The sequence below is a fragment of the Engraulis encrasicolus genome, chromosome 22 (assembly GCF_034702125.1).
Source record: "Engraulis encrasicolus isolate BLACKSEA-1 chromosome 22, IST_EnEncr_1.0, whole genome shotgun sequence".
NCBI classification, from domain to species: domain Eukaryota; kingdom Metazoa; phylum Chordata; class Actinopteri; order Clupeiformes; family Engraulidae; genus Engraulis; species Engraulis encrasicolus.
The window spans coordinates 506651-527726 of NC_085878.1; the positions used below are offsets into that span (position 1 = coordinate 506651).

Below are 21076 nucleotides of genomic sequence, written 5' to 3' on the forward strand. Positions count from 1 at the left end.
TTCTGAATATTTATGGGAAGCTGAAGGTCTTTGGCTTGTGTGTTGGCCCCTGTAACCACTGCCACAAGTTTATTAACTCTTGCCCGTCACGAGAGCAAAGAATATAAAGAACTTCTAAAACACTTCTATTGGATTTAGAGAACAACTAAGGCAATCTCTGAGTACCATCTTTGCTATGTACATAAACAAAACAATGTGGTGTCAAAAGATCTATATTGGATTTTAAAGTTACAGAGCACACCTTTCTAGATTTACAACAAATCAATACCTTTAAGTGTCTGACTTGAACAAAAAACACTTTGCATTTGAAAGCACAGCAACCATCACAGAGAGGCAGATCGGGATACAGCACATGCACACATTACAAACTCGGAAAAAAACTTACCTTGGTGGCGGAGTAAATTGTGAGAAGTGGGACAGGGTACATGCCACTGGCGGACGAGATATTTAGAATCACCCCTTTCGACCTGGAACAGAGCCAAAGCCCACAGTAGAGGTTATTTGCAGGTAGAAAAACATCCCTTAAAAACACAAAATGTCCCCTTGAAAGTCCTGTCTTTGAATGTCCCTCATTACTTAAGAGCAAAAAATAAAAATAAATACGGAATGACCATCAAGTCTGCCTTTTTGCCTTTTCAGATAACGTCAGAACACTGCACCTGTCTCGGGTAGGATGAGGATGCATCGCATGGTGGTGTGTCTACAGATGCACCCTCCTTGAACCTTCTCTCCTGCCATACTTCCATAGGAGGAAGGAACTATTAAAAGCTCCCACCACAGCTGTCTGTGATTGCCATGCAAGCTCAGTCCAGGCAACTGCGGAACTGTGGAATCTTCCGGTGACTTCTGCGCGCCCTCCCTGCTGTGTGAGTACTGGAGGTTTCACTTTGCTACTTGGAGTCCTCATGTCTCATACCGTGAGGTGATGAAGATGATTGACAGGTAAGAGTTCTTGGTCAGAGAATGTTCTTGTGTGTGACTATCTACGTAGTTTGGAGGTGCAACTCCTCTTAAACACCCTTAAAGGGACAGTTTGGTCAATTTCAACATGCAGTTGTAATGCTCACACTACCCTGGACTTGTCAGTGCCTGAGATTTTTTTTTCTTCTTCTTCAGCCGTTTCCGAGATCCTGGTCATTGTAATGGGGGCAGCTCTTTGTTTACATTCCAAAAAAACATTTTTATTTATTCCCAAAAACATCCAAAAGGTTATAAAACATCAGCAGACAACTAGCAAACAGCAGTACCTTTTGGGAAAATATTTGGAGTTGGCCTATGTTTCATTTTTTAAAAATGTAAACAAACGCTGCCCCCATTAGAATTGCTCATATCTCGGAAAGGGCTGAGCCGAAAAATGTGGCATCACCAGGTACTGACAAGTCCAGGGTAGCGTGAGCAATACAACTGCATGTTGAAATTGACCAAACTGTCCCTTTAAATACTTCTGCATGACCACAGAGCTATAGATTTTACTGTGCATAGGACTACATCTATAGGATTACATTTCAATACAATTCACCAACGTTCTAAGTTCAATGACATGAACTTGAATTACATTTACAGTAGAAAGAATTAACATGACGGCAATTGATAGGACCCCTTTCCGGCCAAAATAGAAATATTTTATATTGGGGATAATGATTAAACTTTGTATTGATACTAGGGATGCACCGATACCACTTTTTTGAAAACCGATACAAGTATGAGCACATTAATGTTTGTACTTGCCGATACCGAGTACCGATACCGATAACTTTTACCACAAAAATACAATGAAAATAAATGCATGGCCTTGTTTTTTTCCCACCTGTGATATTTTTATTGTCCATTTCCATGTAGACTTAAATGTTAATAAATGTATGAGGTGGCACTTTTTTCCATGCTGCTTTCAAGTCCACAGAACACGACAAGATTTTGCACTGTTTTGTGTAATAGCAGTATCGTTCCTGGTATCTGCAAGTGCTTGACGAGTACGAGTATAATGAGCAGTAGTGGGTGTCGATATCGATACCAGTATCGGTATCGGTGCATCCCTAATTGATACCATCTTACTGTCACTTTCCTTTAAATGTGAGACTAGTTGTATATACGTAGGATGTTAGTTGCACACAGAAAACTATTTAATTACTGTGACATTATTTATTTTAAACAAGTCTTCATTACTTACAACCCAGCAGTAAGTCATGCTTAAAATATGCACCAATTAGTGTGCAGTGGTGATGAACGTCTAGATAAGAGGTTCAAATATGAAGACTTAAAACTACGATGAAAACCACCTGAAGGAACACTCAAAAGTATTATCAGTCCAAAAAGCTTCAAGTAAGTTCTTTTTAATTAGTTGCTTAGAATATCCAGGCCTGAAGATAAGATTTAAAAGAAGGGAGCAGTTTTGAATTTTACAAATCGAAGCACAGGATTTGTGTTGTGCGTCAATGAATGAAACACTGTTGAACAAGATGCAGTAGTAACTAAGCATCCGAGTCCTTGGAATTCATCTCTCCAGCGTTCGTGGCCGTCCTGTCTGCTCGCTTAGGGAGGTTAGGTTTAATTATACCCCACCTCTCATACACAGAGGTAAATCAATGCGCTTTAAATAAATAAGAGCAAGTGCCTTTGACCACACCTTTAGCCTCTTCCCTCACTCTCTCATTAATTGTGCAACAATACGCATGCATCATCTCTCTCTGTCTCTCTCTCAGCCCTTGCAAGAGGATGAATGTTTACGCGGCTCATACATACTGATATGAATCAATTAGCGCTCCAAGTGCGAGGCGTGATCTACATTACACAGAATGCAGACAGGTTGGAGTGTTTTTGCATTTGTTCGGGCGCAAGTCTTAAGTGGGCTTTTCACCAATAAAACTGACCCACTTAAATGAGAGCTTATAGAATATGCGAGGGCATTACGTGAGGTTTTCCTGGTGATCTGAGTGACCCATGGAAGGTGAGAACGGCTTTATCATTGCGTTTAGTTTCAACTCGGCTTGTAAAAAGCATAACTTTCTAAAAAAAATACACCAAGGCAAGAGAGAATGCGCTTGCTGCCCACATAACTTACATAGTACAAGATAAGAACAACTCACTAGATGAGAAGCTTGCTATATGTCTTAGCACACTCATTGAACACATGCGCGTGCCGTGCATGTATGCAAACACACACGCCTTAATTATGCATATTAGCAGCCCTTGTTATGTTGTGGCGTATCCACACAAACCTTCATCTGGTAACACAGTATGTAGCAGTGTGGTAAGCCTAAATGAGGGGAGCTGCTATTCCAATGGCACAGATACAGTGGTATAGTGCAGTGGTTCCCAACCTATGGGTCGGGACCCAACCTATGGGTCGCGAAAGATCCACAGGGGGTCGCGAAACCCTCTTGATTTTAAGGGGTTTCATTTTAAATAGCATATATGAATAAATGACAAAGCATTTAACTAATATATGCATAGAAGCAACAAAATGTTAGTGCTATTAAACATTTATTCTATATTTGACCGAAGACGAATTGAGGAATAAAATAACTAAAATGAGTTTTCGCAGGAAACAGAGGGTATCATGTGACTCCCTCTCGTGCGGGCGCTCGCGTGGTTGGGTCACCAAAGCTTACAATGGTAAAAACATGGGTCCCTGAAGAAAAAGGTTGGGAACCACTGGTATAGTGTATGTAGCAGTGTGGTAAGCCTAAATGAGGGGAGCTGCTATTCCAATGGCACAGATACAGTGGGATACTGTATGTAGCAGTAAATGATACTGTAAGACAGGGGTGGGGAACCTGTTTCATTTGAGGGGCCACTTGAAATTCCTGTGTTTAGCCGGATCACACCGCACTCTCGATTAAAAGGTGCCAAACATAAACAAAAACTGTGTAAAATTGAAAGAAAAAATGTCTGCACACTTAAATCCCCTTTGTGTTCTTTTTAATAATAGGCCAAGCTTATGACCGTCTACTGACCGAATTTTACTGAAATTCCTCCAAGGGCCATAAAACTCCTCGTAGCACGGTACTATGAACAAAAACCAGGATTTCTCCCTGCACTTTAGGCCTATATTGAAGGCAGCCACCTTTTAAAACAGACCCCACCTTCTCTAGGTCCCCTGAATATAACTCAATTGTATTGAAAATGTAATTTCTAAGATTCCTTCACAAAATATTGAATATTTCATGAGAAGCTGTTTAACATTAAAATTATACCGGGGGCTCGATAGAACGGCCTCAAGGGCCATAAACGGCCCGCGAGACATAGGTTCCCCATAGATGTGTATAGAAGGCGAAGGGGGTGACGTATCTAGTCTTCTATACACATCTATGGGTTCCCCAGCCCTGCTGTAGGGCTAGATAAGGGCCCTTACCTGTCCGCCATCATGGGCAGCACAATCCGGGTCATCTGCAAAGCAAGACAAATGTGCAGCCAAGTCAGGTCATGCCTAAGATGAATGCTCACTTAGCACTCGAAAAAAATGTTTGCACACAAGATATAGCACATGGTTCGCAATAATAAAAACAAGAAGACACAGTTTCAGGCAACAGGGTTCATCTTTTTCACAACGCTTGTTCATTCATGTTTTGATTGTTTTGGTATACAGATGTATGAAATGTTTGGGCGACAGGACTTGTAAGGGGAAGGAAAGATGAAGAGGACTATTTTAAAGCCAGCTTTCTGCAGTATGTTGTACCCATCTCAATGACTTTTTTTAAAAACATGTAAAATATGATACGATGACATGATTTGTCTGTTCCATTACATCAAATTGTATACGTACATCTCTTTTGTCTGAACACGCACAAACTACAATATGTACCATTACAGCCATAGCCATGTGCTTGGGGTTAGGTCGAGGCCAGATGCCACTGCATAAATGTATACAGCATGTACATAGCTGAAGGGCATCTATGCACTTAGTTGTTCCTCACTAAGCAGTGATAAAGAGCTAGTAATGGGTGGACACGACACGGGTCGTCTTGCTTTTTAAATATGACGTATTCCCTGTTCTCATAATCAAGGCTTCGCTAATCTCTACATCCTTGTGCACGGTCACTGTTTGGAGAGGCAGGATTAAAGCCATTAACCTTGCCGCTTTTCAAGCCCCATTTCAGAGCTTTACTGTAAGAGCTGAGGTATGAGAGAGTTGGGACAGCCTGCCGCCACTACTGCTGCAAAGGGAACCATTTGAATGCCATCTCCTGATCCTGCTCTCAGCCAAGTGAATACAGCACTCCCCCTACTGGTTCAACGTGAAATTACACGAACAGTGGTGACCAAGTAGAGAGGCTGAAAATGCAGCTGATTCAGACAAAACTTGGAATTAGACAGCAGACCATCAATCACCTCAAAAGGACAATTTGTCAAGTCAAACCTTCTTGTGTGTCTAAGAAAGAGCTTATAGCTACAGTAGAGAGAACAAAAAGCGTCCAGAGTGAACTCGGTCTGATGCACTCCTGGCCCTTTCATTTCACTTTTCTAGTCAATGACCGACCGCCAGCTAAAAGGTTTGGATTTAATTTAATAGATTAGCATGGCGGATATTAAAGTATTATAAAAAGGGAAGTACACTAGGGCAAAGGAAACTGCATGCATAAAAAAGGACGTTAATACATTCTGTGTATAATTTTGTGTTGCCCCAGAGGAGACTGAAAAAGTTAAAAGTTTATTAGACAACTTTCTTTTTTACCATATATTGCTTCAATTAAATAAAGTACTTAACTTCATGATTGACACTTCTCATTCACAGCCATATACTGCCTCATTAATATCATCATTTATACAGAAGTCATAATCTTTTCTATTCATTGCTTTATGAACCAGCAATGGCAAGGCTGTACAATATGGTTTATGGACTATGTCTATGCAGACAGCAGGGAGGTTTGAGGGACGCGCTGCGCTGGTTGAGCCTAGCTGTTGTTTCACTGACTCTGACACAGAGTTCTTGTTTTAAATGTCAGTGAGTGAATACCGCAAGTCAAGAAGTGTAACTGAACAGGGATCATTAACCATTGAAAAACAGACTGGCCTCACCTAGCTCTCATGGTGAAACTGTTAGTGAAACTAAGAGTTCTTTATGTTCTAAGTGTTCCTTTCCTTGACAAAGACCATAGTCGCACCACCCGTCAGATTAATAAACAGTAACTGTTTCCCACTTTCTGGCCCGAAAGATGGGGGCAACAGAAACTAGAGAGTAGTGGAAAGTGCGCACATCCAGCAAAAAAGCATCAGCAGGTGCCAGATTAAAAAAACTATCACATGTAGGAGCGGGAAAGGACTTGCACACTGCTTACAAAAGACTTCATTTATTAGGAGCAACGTTTCGATCATAGATCTTCTTCAGGCATCTTCAAAGAAACTAGGCCTATGCAGTCATCTCCGACTGCTAAAGGTACTATATCCTCGAAACTACGTCAGATGTCTGAAAATCTTGCTATCCTGATTGATCCAGCTGCCTACAAGTGGAGCGAATATACAGTATCCTCCCAGGTCCACAGGTAGCTCGAGGAGGTGAGTGGACACACGCGGATCTGGGAAGAACCACATTGGATCGGCCAGTCTGTCAGTCAGTCAGTCTGTCAGTCTTGGCCTGTTGATGGTTAGGTTTCACGCTGCCCTAAAGGTTTGAAGACATCAATAAACTACAAAGGGGGGATTCACTCTTTACTTACGTAGTGTGCGTAGCCCATGGAGGAGCAAGCTGAGCAAGTTCTGAGGTAGCTTTCACATTGTTACTAGTGCTCGTTGGGAACTTGTAACTGCTAGCCACAAGTTTGAAACTACGCTGATCACAGAGAACACTGATGAAGGCATAATCCTGAATAGAACTGCTCTCAGTAAAATACAAAAAAACCTCCTTGCGCTTGACATTAGTGCCTTTTTCAGAGTGTATACCTGCTCTCACCTTTGAAACTACCCTACTCACACATTCTGGTCCAGAGTGAAGACTCATTTGGCCCGAGACATGGCTCAAGCATCACTGCGAGCCAGAGCAACACCAAATTAAGCCCAGTCACCACCCTCAGCTGCAGGGCAACACCAAATGAAGCCCAGTCACCACCCTCAGCTGCAGGCAGGGCAACACCAAATGAAGCCCAGTCACCACCCTCAGCTGCAGGGCCAATATCTACATCTCATCCATCCATCCAGCTCATCAGCATTCGCATCGCCACACAGCAGAGCTGGACTAGGGGAGAAATAGGGCCCGGGCACTTTTGGCCTTAAAGGGGTATGTCACTATTTTGGGGCTTGGGCAGTCATGGGTGAGCGGTTAGGGCATCAGACTTGCATCCCAGAGATTGTCGGTTCGACTCCCGACCCGCCAGGTTGGTGGGGGGAGTAATCAACCAGTGCTCTCCCCCATCCTCCTCCATGACTGAGGTACCCTGAGCATGGTACCATCCCACCGCACTGCTCCCCATGGGGCGCCACTGAGGGCTGCCCCCTTGCACGGGTGAGGCATAAATGCAATTTCGTTGTGTGCAGTGTGCAGTGTTCACTTGTGTGCTGTGGAGTGCTGTGTCACAATGACAATGGGAGTTGGAGTTTCCCAATGGGCTTTCACTTTTCACTTTTCACTTCATACAGTTAAAATCATTGGCCGGGGCTTATAAAGGTGGTAAAGTGTCTTATTTTTCATGTAAGCCGTTGTCTTGCTTTAAGACAAGTTAAAAGAGGGAGCATGTCGCTAAGCAGGTGAAAGTCAATGGATCACTGTGTCATGTAGCAGGAGAAATAAGACACTTTACCACCTTTATAAACCCTGGCCAACGATTTTAACTGTATTAAGCCTCAAAATACTGTAGTGGCATACCCCTTTAAGGGGCCCCTCATAATTAGCGGCGCAAAACTGACTCACCAGTGGGCCCCAAACTCTCTGTTTTTTTTATTTATACATTTCTGAAAATATGGGCACACGAGGGTGTGGGGCCCAGCGGGAAATGTCCACTATGCCAGATGGCCAAGTCCAGCATCGCCGCACACAGACACCGAGCATGCTCACCACTCAGACCAGCAGCCGCCCAGCAACCGAGTATGATAGGGATGCAGCTGAAAGGCTTTATGAAGAAGAGTTGAGTAACACAATGAAGACAACACCCCGCAGAGATGATTGCATTACATTACATTTCACTTAGCTGACGCTTTCATTTATTCAAAGCGACTTACAACTATTATTTTTCAGGGTATTGGTTACAGTCCCTGGAGCAACATGGGGTTAGGTGCCTTTCTCTAGGGTACTTCAGCCATGGTTGGAGATGTAGGGAGAGGTCAGGGGGGATTCGAACCGGCAACCCCTAGATTGAAAGACCAACTCTCTAACCACTAGGCCACGGCTGCCCCACAGATATCCTTTTCATCCTAGCAGACCCGAATGCCAACGTAGGTCTGACTGCGTGCTGCCTACCGGCAATCACTGAGGTGCAAATGTACAATGAGGGACTTGGGAAATGACAAAATAAATGAATGTGTGGAATGAATGCTCTATATTTGTTTTATATTGTATCTCCAAAAGCAATTAGCTCACCGCAGCCAACACCTCCACCTCAAACAACCTCTTCCACGGAACAACTTGGCATATGTCTCGTTAGAATACTTATTTTTCTTTCCCTAAAAATTCAACAAAAAAACGAAATACTACAGAAAGATCATAACGCACATTACACACAGGTTGCCAATCTTTAAGCACTTAACCAAAGTTTAGTTCATATGGAATATCGTGGATTTCTAATAACATTTAAGACAAACTTCTGAAAGAGCAAGAGGGATGGCGGAGATGCGAGTAGCAAACATATTCCTGTGAACACCCATTAACAATGATGTATAAAAAAAATTATGTCTAATAATGCATTCCAGAACTGTAGATGAAGAATACCTACCAAAGTGAAAGTGAAGCAAACCAGTCACTGGACAACAGGCTTGTGCGAAATTCAGAATTTCTGAATTAAATTCAATTCAGGAAGTGGAATTGAATTTGAATTGAATTGACTCCACCCCTACAGGATGTTGAATTGAACTGAATTTGAATGACAGGAAATGGAATTCAAAATGGAATTGAAACTCACTGCAATTCAGGAAGTGGATGAACACACAACTTCTGTGTTTTCAAAATAATAAAATACAACAATAACAGTGTAACTAAGTACAATAGCATTAACAAAAATTTATATTGCTAATAAATTTAACTACAAATGTATTCAGCATTCAAAATGATAAGTAAATGTTGTATAAACCATGCAGGCCCCTATTGTGATTTTCAGCAGTTGCATGTATAATAATTAGTGTTATGCAAGGCCTACAGATGACTTTCACACTTCTTATTTGTTATGTACCAAAATGTATGTAAATATTACCACCTAAGGTATACAGACAAATAGAGAATGGCATTGTACTAACTCAAAATGGAAGTTAAAAAAACCCGAAAGTCAAATAATTACCTACCCAAATCCTAAAGCACTGCTTGGAAGCAGCCCAACAGGTGACCTAAGGGGGCCACAATTCACTCTTCCCACCCACCTTGCAGTGCCGGGAATAGACACATGCTTATAAATATACAGCACCACATAGTGTTCTTATTTTGTCATTACTTTGAGTTTCTTTGAATTTTACACCACCACCCAGGGATGGGCAAAGACGCGACTAAATGTATTTCAAAAATACAATGCAAAATACAATGCTACAAATACATTACAAAATACATAACAGTAAATGTATCAATAATCAAAATATTGTATTTTGCATTTCAAATACACAAAATACAACAGAAACTAGGTATTTGCGTGTGTCCTGACTTTCAAGCTAATGAGTCTGGCTATTTGGTGTAGCGGTTAGAGCCCCAGTTTTGCATGCCAGAAGTTCAAGGTTCGAGTCTCAGCAAGGAAACTCAATTTCCCTTCGCTACTCAATGGCTTGTATGGCATGACCAAAAATAACAATTCAATTCACTTACACAATAAAAGGTAGTCCTACTTTAAAGCACACAACCTCCTGTGTAACCATCATTTCCAGTCATTGAACAAACAATAATGTTAAGTTCTTGTAATTATGGAGAAGGCTGTATAAACAATGGGCTACTTGGCACAACTAGCATTTTAAAAATGGTACAGATATGTCAAGCTCTGTATGTGAGTTCAATAAACAAGAAAGTGTATCTTGTAAATTATGTCCACGCATCTTGCAAAGCGTCACTAATGCACCATTTGTGGCCTTAGAGTGCCATCTTGTGGGTGATGCATGGTGCAGCATTAGTAATGATCATGGTTGCACCTTTGGTGCTTAGCATGGCAATTTTAATTATTGATGATATTTGCTCAAGAGTGGCGTTTTTTGATCCAACAGCATATATTCAATAATTCCGAATTTTGAGGCTAGTTATTCCTTAGTAACTCGTAGTCAGGTAGTCACCTGCCAATGTTACCTGGGAATTGAACTATCAATCTTTGGAGTCCTTCACCCCTTTCCCAGACAAACACTTTTATTTTCCAATATAGCTACAAGCATCACTTACATACTATTTGATCTGTGTTCCTACTATGTAATTGCATTGTTCAGGAGAAAGTAGGCTATTGTATTTTCTCTTATTTTGAAAATTCAAAATATAGGGGGGGAAGTATTTTGATACAAACTTCAAATACTTGTAATTCACTGACATGAAATACAAAATTCAAAATACTATGTTCTGTTTCGAAATGTATTTTAATTGAAGTATTCGAAATACTGACCATCCCTGCTACCACCTAGTGTCAGTATTATGTCATTGCTTTGAATTTCTTAGAATTTAAATTCTGTGAAATTCAGTTTCCTGCCATTCCAATTCGAATTGCAATTCCATTTCCTGTTTGGAATTTCAATTCAATTCATATTGAAATTCAAGAATTGAATTTGAATTTTGGGGTCATTCTCAATTCAATTCGGAATTTCGTACAAGCCTGCTGGACAAAACCCAAAAAGAAGGAATCACACTTATTTGGAACGTGATGGTCCATTACAAACTATTGTTAATCATGGGAATGTCCTGAGAATGCTTGTGAATGCTCATTGAAACACCCTTGTAAGTACCGCTTTGAAATTGCCAGAAAACCATTACACCATTCCAGGGATTTTACTTAAAACCGACGCCTTCAGGGGCTTCTGCATTGCTATACGATAATCATTTGCAACACAAGTAAACACCAAGATCAAATTAAGCAATAAGCCACGAGAGGCTGTGGGTTACACTCGATTGATAACGGCTAAGCGGAGTGCCGTAAACTTCCCCTTGCCCGTTATCAATAGAGTGTAACCAACGGACTCAAGTGGCTTATTGCCAGTGTTGCCAGATTGGGAAGGTGCCCGCCCAATTGGGCTACTTGGGACAAGCGTCTACGGGTAAAAACAGGAAAAATGGGCCATTTGGCGTTTTTTTCAGCCGTTTTGGGCCCATAGAAGTCAATGTAATTTGTTGAATTTGGGCGGAATTTAGCACATTTTGGCGGTTTTTGAGAGCATTTTGGGCGGGATATGGTCAGACACATCTGGCAACACTGCTTATTGCTTATCTAACACTGTTACACTTAATCGCTGACCAAATTTCTTTAAAAACGCTTTAATGACAATTAATTCATCCGCGATGAGTTGACAAGTTGAGGAAGTGATTGTGGTTACCCCGGCAACTTTACTCGGCGTGCGTGCTTGCGTCGCGCTGCCAGAAAACACACTTCGCTACAAAAACTCAGCAAGGAGTGATAAACACCGCAGGAATGAAATGTCTTTGCAACCACACTGATACCCCAACCAAGCTGCAAGCTCTTCTTGCAGACTCCCTACCCCAACTGCAACATATTCTCATTACCGACATAGATGCACTGGGTTTGGACGCGCATAGAATCTTCATGTGAAAGGTGCAGGTTTACGCTCGATTGACCACAGCTATCAGCCAATCAGAATCGAGAACCGGACCGCACAGTGTTAGATGTACATTTAAATCCCAGATGGTGAAAAAAGCGAATTGTTAGTTATATGATTTCTAAATCATCAGACTCCCAGCACCAAAATTTCAACAAAGTTTGAACAAGAAAAGGTGTTGCGGACCTCACAGCATTAATGGTAACAAGGTTTTGATGTACTCTCCATCTTAATCAGTCAAACTCTTGTTGCAATGGGTTTTTTATTTTTAAAGGGACACTGTGCAGGAAATGGTCAAAAAAGGTACTGCAACTATGCTGCTAATTGAAACGGGGCTGCTTATTGCCAAATTTGATATTTTCATGAGAGTTTACTGAGTAAAAAACAAATATTTTCAAGTATGGTCCAAGTACAGTAATTTTTGCAGCTAAAAATGGCTATTTTTGGAAATTCAAAATTGCGGACCATGGAGAAGATCCCCCTTTTCATGTATGAAAAGTGCCATTTTTTCCAGTCATAATGAATACTTGGAATTTGATGGTGGTGGTAAGTATTCATGAAAAAGGTAACATTAGTGAATGGGCAACATGAATTCTGGAAATAAACAACTAAAAATCTCACACAGTGTCCCTTTAAAGCATTTTAAGCAAAATTACATCAAATTCCACAACCCCTCTTCACTATTGTTACTGTATTTTCCAGAAAAGAAAATACTATTAAAGTCTTCAAAAATGTTACAAGACACTCTGATTAGACTAGCTACTGTAACTGTAAATAAAGCTTTGGATTATGCTGAACAGGACATTGTTTTCAGAACAACACTCAGTAGGATTTTGGCCGAAAAAATGACTGGCAACAATTAAATATCATCATCAGAGCATTGATTAAGAAAGAGCTCCATCCCTTGTGTGATTCTTTACAGTGTATCTCTATTGATTTGAGTGAGTAATGGGGGCTAGTAGGGCTGTAACGATACACTCAACTCACGATTCGGTTCGTATCACGATTTTTGACCTACGGTTCGATACACCCCACGATTTCTGAAATGTATCTCCACTGAAGTTTGGAAACACTATCACATCAAATTGTGAGGTTGTTTTCTGGAGTAATGGGTAATAAAACTTTGAAAGGGCGCATCACGATACTGCCTCCTTGTATCACGATACAGTATTGTGACTCTGTGCATCACGATTTCTCGGTTCGATACAATATCGTTACAGCCCTACTAGCCTTACAAACGGAGATGAAGGCAGTACAGCCAGCGCTGGAACTCTGGCATCGGCGGAGAGAGAGAGAGAGAGAGACCCACCAAACGTCTCGAGGAGCCAGACCACCACTACCACCCATCTTCTCTCTGAAGATTAAGCTCTACAAAGCCCTGCTAATCTCCACTGTTGTTCCAAGCATGTGAAAGCGTGCCAGTGAGTGGACATCTAAAGGTGCCAAAAGCATCTCAAGCCCACATGCTCTGTACTACAGAATGAAAAATTGTTCTCTACATTTTACACTCTACAAAGTTATCCACATAACACATACTGCGCATGACTGCAGGCAACAATATTTTTGTGTTGAAAATCAGTCACAAAATGTGGCCAGTGGGCACCCCATTGCTGAAAAGACTGAATATCTGACACAAAAACAGGACTGCCTTTTCCGGCAAAATGTGTGTCTTTATACCGGTCACAAACCACTATCCACTGTTTATACCTCTGCCTGTTTGACCTTGAAATGCCCCCTCCCCTACCGTCCCTCCTCTGTGGACGGCAGAGAAATGTCTTTGACTTTGGGTCACTCTGCTACAGTAGCTTGTGTTCTGTGTGTGTGTGTGTGTGTGTGTGTGTGTGTGTGTGTGTGTGTGTGTGTGTGTGTGTGTGCTTACGGAACTGTATGTCTGACCTCCTCCCATGGCCCAGATTTGGTAGTGTGTAATGTACGCACTAAACAGGACCCTCCCCACACTGTCTGTGACGCTGCAGAGAATTTCGCTTTTTAAGTCAGTCAGGTCTGACCAACCTGAAAGCACCTATTCTGGGATGGTAGTTTGCCCGAGACATAGGGCACCAATGACAACTGAACGCTGACTGATTTGTTTCCAGTCATGTTGTGCAGGACAATGTTGTATTGATGAATCTTTTCCAAAACAAGTCTAGTTGGATAGCCTTTCATTGTTTCATAGCAGAACTGTTTTAACAGAATTGTGACGTTCAACAGAAAAAGCTGGCTAATAAATAGGGCTGTGAAAACAATTAACAATACAGGATTATGATGTGTGGGAATGAAAGCGCTTGTTCCACTGCACATGTCCGATCACAATGGCTTATTTTGGCTCTGAGGTTCCCTCGAAAAATTGAGTAAACTTCACCAAGTGAATAATAACAACATAATAACTTGAAGAGGACATACCTGACAGACGGACGTGATGTTGACATTAATCATTGTGTCGATAAACTGCAAAAAAAGACAGAAAAAAGGAAACGGAGAAATGAGTTTAATGTCACACCAATAGACTACCAATGATGCCTGATGTACGACTTCACATACGTAAGTAAGTAAGTTTAATTTATAAAGCACATTTAAACAGCAGGAACTGACCAAAGTGCTGTACAGTGTCAGACTAAAATACTAAAATTAAGCAATACTAAGAATTTGATTAAAAACAAGACAAAGTCAGCAGTAAGAATAAAACACATAAGATACAAAAGGCCTTCACACAGTGAATAAGATAAAATTACATGGATAAAGAAAAATAAGCAAATAAAAATAAGGGGGAAAAAAACAGAAAAAAGATGAAACTAGGGAGCAAAGGCTAATATGTAGAAATGAGTTTTAAGTCTGGATTTAAAAGTAGTGATTGTAGGAGCAGATCTGATGTCAGGGGGCAAAGTATTCCAAAGACGAGGAGCTGCCACAGCAAATGCACGGTCCCCCCTGGTTCTGAGGCGGGACCGGGGAACGTGGAGGAGACACCATATATAACATATATAACAGTATAATGACTTTCTTCACCGGGGGTGACTACAGCAAAGGGGAGTAGAGTTGTCCTGTGTGGAAAATGGTATCAAACTGGGGCCAAAGAGGTTGTATTAATAAAGAGGAATCAAAATGTGCCCACCCAATGCAAAAGACTATGCTCAAGTTTGGTCTCCTAAAAAGGCATTGTCCCCTCCTTATTCTTCTATTTTTGAGGTGTTAGCACAAGAAGTGCGCTACCGCCATCTACAGCGCTAAGGGGACTCCATTTATTCTCAACCTCAGGACTCCGAAGGTCTCCTAAAGGAGCCTTCACCCGACAAAGTGGATACCGTAAAAGAACTAGAATGACGCATCTCTGTCTATAAGATCTCTGCTGGGGCTCTGCCAATGTTCCAGGCTTTTGGAGTGGTCAGCATCTCACTCTATTACCTCAGAAGGCCCAGGCTCGAGTCCCGGCAGGGCGACACAACTCGCCGCCTTCGCCAAGGCGATCAACATGTTCGGCCATGTGCATAGGCCTGGGCAACGATCAGAATTCAGTTCTGGTTGGGGTTTCAATTCATTTCTGTGCCGTTTCCTGAACGGTGCCATTTTCGGTTCCTATCTTATGAACACTCGGGATTAGGGATGCAAATTATAGATTAATTCATTAATCATTAGTTGATAGTCCTATCGATCGACTTACGATTAATTGATAAGCGGCATTTTCCCCTCGAAATCTCAGTGTTTCTCAGAAAAAAAACTACTGAATCTAAAAATTTTAATTAAAAATTGAGATAGAATTAATTTAAATGTGGTATTTTATTTCAATCCTTTAATCCAAAGGTGATTTAAATATTCCCACTATTCACACCCCTCTTCACACACATTCTTCACATGCCCATTTCACCTGGGTCTCTTGTCAGTTGAATTGTCGATTAATTGCGATTAATGTTTTTTAATCGATTAATCGTTTGCATCCCTACTCGGGATGATGATTTTTTTTGTTTTAAATCATAGTCGACCACCGAGACTCATTATCCGTTTGAAGTCACTCTCCGGGAAGTTTTAAAGTTGTTTTAAGTCCAGAACTACGATCTAGAACTACAATCTAAATCCAATCCTATCCATTTCGTGCAGCACGTCTTTCTCTGTCTCCGGTGATATCTGATGTGCGTGTACTTACAGGCTCCAGGTCAGGCACGTTGAGGAAGAACTCGGGATAGGAGTAGGATATTCCCACATTGTTCACTGTAGAGACAGGATAGTCAGTAGGTTAGTGGTGCGCACGTCCAAGACGCAGGTACATGACAAAAGGCCAGAATACTGTGAAAACAAAGAAGAATGTCCGCACACTGCTCCTGTGTTGCTTTTTTATTTTTTTCTCAAGTACTTGAGTGAATGGGCAGTATGAATTCTGGAAATAAACAACTAAAATGTTTCACCTTTATGAAAAAAAAATGTCTGCACACTTGAATCATTTTGTTCTTTTTTATAGCCAAGCTTTCGGTCCACGGTGCACCTTTAAACTTTACTCAGGTTTTTCTTAGTTTCATCAAGAGATTAAAAAAAAGTCAAAACATGTGACAAATATAAGATACAACAAATCTGAAACGACCACTAATAGCATGGATTTAGACTTAAAATGCAACACAGAATGTATATGATAGATTCAGAAAGCAGTAGGCTGCCGCCTTAAAATGAACTGACAACGTACCAAAATGAACACTCTGAAAGTATACACAATCTGTACAATACATGCATGTAAATGATGCCGTGGGGAAGCAACAAAGATCAGCATCCCCAGCGAGAGGCAGACTTTCACTTTGAGCCACTAGGTGGCAGCACCAGTCTTTGAAAACGGAGGCTCTCTGCAATGGAGTCACCCAGCGCCAACCCCACCTACTCTGCCATGCTACAGTACAGTATGCTAACAGTAATGTGCAGGGCTAAATTAACACCAGACAACTGGCCAAATGCTGGTGAAATTTCAGTTTGGCTAGTAGAAAAGATCAACTTACAAGCCACCTTGTCCCATTCAGAGGCGATTCTAGGGTTAGGTGGGGCCCCAAGCGAAAATGCAAAAGAATGAACATTTGAACCAAAATCGAAACTACTGTGGTAAAGTGTGGGCTATAATTAAATATCTAGGGGCTTGAGGGCCCCAAGCGGCTGCCTGCCTTGCCTGGTGGCAAAACACGCCTCTGGTCCCATTAGTGAGTGTGTGCTTGGGTAGTAAGATTAACCTCTAGTAGCCATTTTAAAAAGTTAATTTAGAGCCCTGATAATATGTGCACATTAAAAACACACTACTTACCCAAAACGCCAATCTCCAGGCCGGAGAGGCCGCTCTCGATGCCCGAGTAGATGTCCTTGGAGCTGAAGTCTGCAGCAATGGTCTTGGTCTCAACGCCATACTTGCTTTCTATGAATTAAAAAGTATTTAAATTGAGGTGTGAGAGATTATACTACAGATTATACTACAGACAAAAAAAGAACATGTCTGTAGGTAAAGAAAGACATCAAATCGGTTTGAACACAGAATTCTAGAGATGTGTAATGATCATATGTACGGTAATGTTGCAGTGTTTCAGTGTGAGAGGCATAGTTAAGACAAGGGAGGTAGAATCAAGCTCTAATAACATCTCTGACACACAGTGTTGCTTTCCTCTATATTTTTCTACATCTAATTCTGAGTGACCCATTCTTTTTGCCTTTCTCAGTGAGTGGCCTGCAGGATTCACTGCTGTCCGTGTTGTGATGGCGTAGAGTAGTGTAGCTCAGTGTTTCTCAACAGGGGTGCCGCGGAGAAACGTGGCTGATAAATAAAATTATGTAATATAATACAGATTTGTCATTGGAATCTTTCATCTGCCATTTACGCACAATAAAGTAAATATAGGTAGCCCCAGTCAGCTGCAACTTCGAACAGGTCGTGTGACGTTTCCAAATGTGTTACTTTTCTAAGCTTGTGTGGTATCGAATGCGATGCCATGTTACGATACGATACGATACGATGATACTTTATTGTCAGTTTGCACTGAAATTCAGTTTGCATCCCTGAGCAACACTCGTTAAGACGAAACAGAATACAGAAAACAGAAAAACAGAAAAACATAGGCCTACACAATAACATCACATCACAAGACTATTGCACAGCTGACAAAACAAAAGACACAGGCCTATGTACAGGCAAACATACATACATACATACATACATACATATATTACATACAACCCACATAACTTGAAGATAATACCACCATGAAGTAATAAATACTACTGATGTTACGACTTGTTGGTTTGGGGTGCCTTGAAATTTCTCATGAATTGAAAGGGTGCCTCGCCTTAAAGGGGTATGCCACTATTTTGGGGCTTAATACAGTTAAAATCGTTGGCTGGGGTTTATTAAGGTGGTAAAGTGTCTTATTTTTCATGTTAAGCGTTGTCTTGCTTTAAGACAAGTTAAAAGAGGGAGTATGTCGCTAAGCTAGTGAAAGTCAATGGATCTACACGGATCTACAATGGATTAGCGACATGCTCCCTCTTTTAACTTGTCTTAAAGCAAGACAACGACTTACATGAAAAATAAGACACTTTACCACCTTTATAAACCTTGGCCAACGATTTTAACTGTATTAAGCCCCCAAATAGTGGCATACCCCTTTAAAAAAAGGTTGAGAAACACTGGTGTAGCTGCCTGCTGTATTGGGCAGAGCAGAGGCCTTTACCCATGGCTTGGCCTTATCGTAGCACCACTGACTCAAAACAGCAGACACACTACCCACATCTGTCTCTCCATCGCTCAGCAGAAGAGTGTGAGAGAGTGAGAGTGAGAGTGAGAGTGAGAGTGAGAGTGAGAGAGTTGTTGTAGAAATAGGAAGAGTAACCGAGTTAGGTGTCTGCGTGTGCGTGTGCGTGTGTGTGTGTGTGTGTGTGTGTGTGTGTGTGTGTGTGTGTGTTTGTCTACGCACATTATGTGCGTGTGTTGTGTGGTCACGAGTCAAAGTGAATGCGAGTGCCCCTGAGAGAGAGAGAGAGAGAGAGAGAGAGAGCGAGAGCGAGAGCGAGAGAGAGGGAGAGAGAGAGAGAGAGAGAGTGAGTGCATGTGTGCGTGAGCAAGGGTGCATGAGAAAGGCTGTGAGCGTGTGAGGGAGACTGGGGGCGTGCAAGAGAGAGCTTTTGCTGTACTGGCCCTGTGTGCCATTCACAATTTCCCTTCAGACAGCACCACTGCCTCCCTCCCACTGCAACACAGACAGCACCACTGCCTCCCTCCCACTGCAAAACAGACAGCACCACTGCCCCCCTCCCACTGCAAAACAGACAGTCGGTTAAATGATCTACCCTCAGCAGAGTGGCTTGCATTTACAGCTCACCTGCTTAACGTAAAATAGACATTTTCAGCTGCAAAATGTACTGCACTTTGGTTATACTAGTAAATATTGGTTTATTATTTAGTAAATATTCATGAAAATATCAACTTTGGCAATAGGCAGCACAGTTTCAATGAGTGGCATAGTTGTAGCACCCATTCTGGCCATTCTACACAGTGCACCTTTAAGATAAACCTATTGACAGACTGACTATTTGAATGCAGAGAGATGGATATGTGTCTTTGACAAACACGTGCACACACACACACGCATGCGCACACACAGACACCGTTTTGGAAATATTATATTCCCCCATAGATTAAATCCTGAAGCAGCCAACGATAGACCCAGAGCATAACCATGTTTAAGGTTGCACCACAAAATGCAAGCAGTCAAACCATATTAAAAAGTCTAAACATACAAAAGGCGAAGCATGTCAAAATACAAAAATACGCAAAGAAGAGACAATATTCTAAAAGTCTAATTGCAGCAGGTCCATAACACCTACTGGATGTTGTATTTTTTTTATTTTATTTTTTTTACATCACATTACGTTTAGCAGAGACTTTTATCCATAGCAAATTGCATGCAAAGACCACATACATTACGCTACAAATGTATGGGGAATAAACACAGCCATACACGGTTTGAGTCTTAAATGGCCACCACATGTGATGTACAAATTCTGGTCGGGTGTTTGCACATAATAGTCTTTACAACTATGCTGCAGTGTGCTCCAGCCTCTCCTTTTCAATGTATATATTCCATTATGCTTGAAAATGAAAATGACATCCACGCTTACTTTAGAATCATTTAAGAGTATAATATACTTTGGGACACCCTGCCCTGTATATGCATACTGTGTATTTTTATTTTTTATTTTATTATTATTATTATTATTTTACCTTAAGTTTTATCTTAATGTTTTAAATGTTCTTTGACTCTTCTTTCTTCCCTATTTCATTTCGTTTTGCATTTGTTAATTTTGTGAAGCACATTGAGTTGCACCTGTGTATGAAATGCGCTATACAAATAAACTTGCCTTGCCTTGCCTTGCCTTGTGTAGCCTGTATGTCTATGTGTGCCAGGGCTCTCTAACACGCCTGACGTCCCTCCATCTCCCACCCCACCCCTCCCCACCCCACCCCATCCTGCTGTATGTACGTCACAGCACGTCACATGCTGCAGAGTTGTCTCCGTCTGCACAGCCCCTCTCCTCTCCCTACTACGCCCTCCTCTCCTCTCCCTACTACGCCCTCCTCTCTTCTTCTCTACTGTCCTCCTCACCTGTTCTCCTCTTTTCTACTGTTCTCCTCTTTTCTCCTCTCCCTACTACGCCCTCCTCTCTTCTTTCCCACTGTCCTCCTCACCTGTTCTCCTTCCCTCCTCCTCCTCCTCCTCCTCTTCCCTCCTCCTCTCTTTTCTACTGTTCTCCTCTCCTCCTCCTCCTCCTCTCCTCTTTTCTACTGTTCTTTTCTCCTCCTCCTCTCCCTGCTACACCCTCCTCTCCTCTTTTGTACCATTCTCCTCACCTGTTATCTTCTGTTCTACTGTTCTCTTCTCCTCATCCTCTCCTCTTTTCTACTGTTCTCCTCTTCCATCTCCTCCTCCTCTCCCTGCTACGCCCTTCTCTCCTCTTTTCTACCGTCATCCTCACCTGTTCTCCTCTTTTCTACTGTTCTCCTCTTCCATCTCCTCCTCCTCTCCCTGCTATGCCCTCCTCTCCTCTTTTCTACTGTCCTCCTCTCATGCTCTCCTCTTTTCTACTGTCCTCCTCACCTCCTCTCCTTTTTTTATACTGTTCTCCTCTCCTCTCCTCTCCACATCTCATCTCCCTCTCCTCTCCTCTTTTCCTCCTCCACTCCTCTCGTCTACACTATACTCTG

The 21076-nt window shown here is 41.8% G+C and overlaps 1 protein-coding gene across 2 annotated transcripts in view; it reads right to left on the bottom strand.

The window, feature by feature from the left end:
- hsd17b12b (hydroxysteroid (17-beta) dehydrogenase 12b) overlaps positions 1 to 21076 on the bottom strand; it is a 63593-nt gene that overhangs the window by 14656 nt on the left and 27861 nt on the right. For both annotated transcript variants that reach the window (XM_063189173.1, XM_063189172.1), the window contains exons 4-8: positions 17132 to 17239; positions 16001 to 16065; positions 14266 to 14310; positions 4352 to 4386; positions 386 to 467 (exon numbers count right to left, since the gene is read on the bottom strand). In XM_063189173.1, the coding sequence (XP_063045243.1) occupies positions 386 to 467; positions 4352 to 4386; positions 14266 to 14310; positions 16001 to 16065; positions 17132 to 17239 (335 nt within the window). The remainder of the gene's footprint in view (positions 1 to 385; positions 468 to 4351; positions 4387 to 14265; positions 14311 to 16000; positions 16066 to 17131; positions 17240 to 21076) is intronic.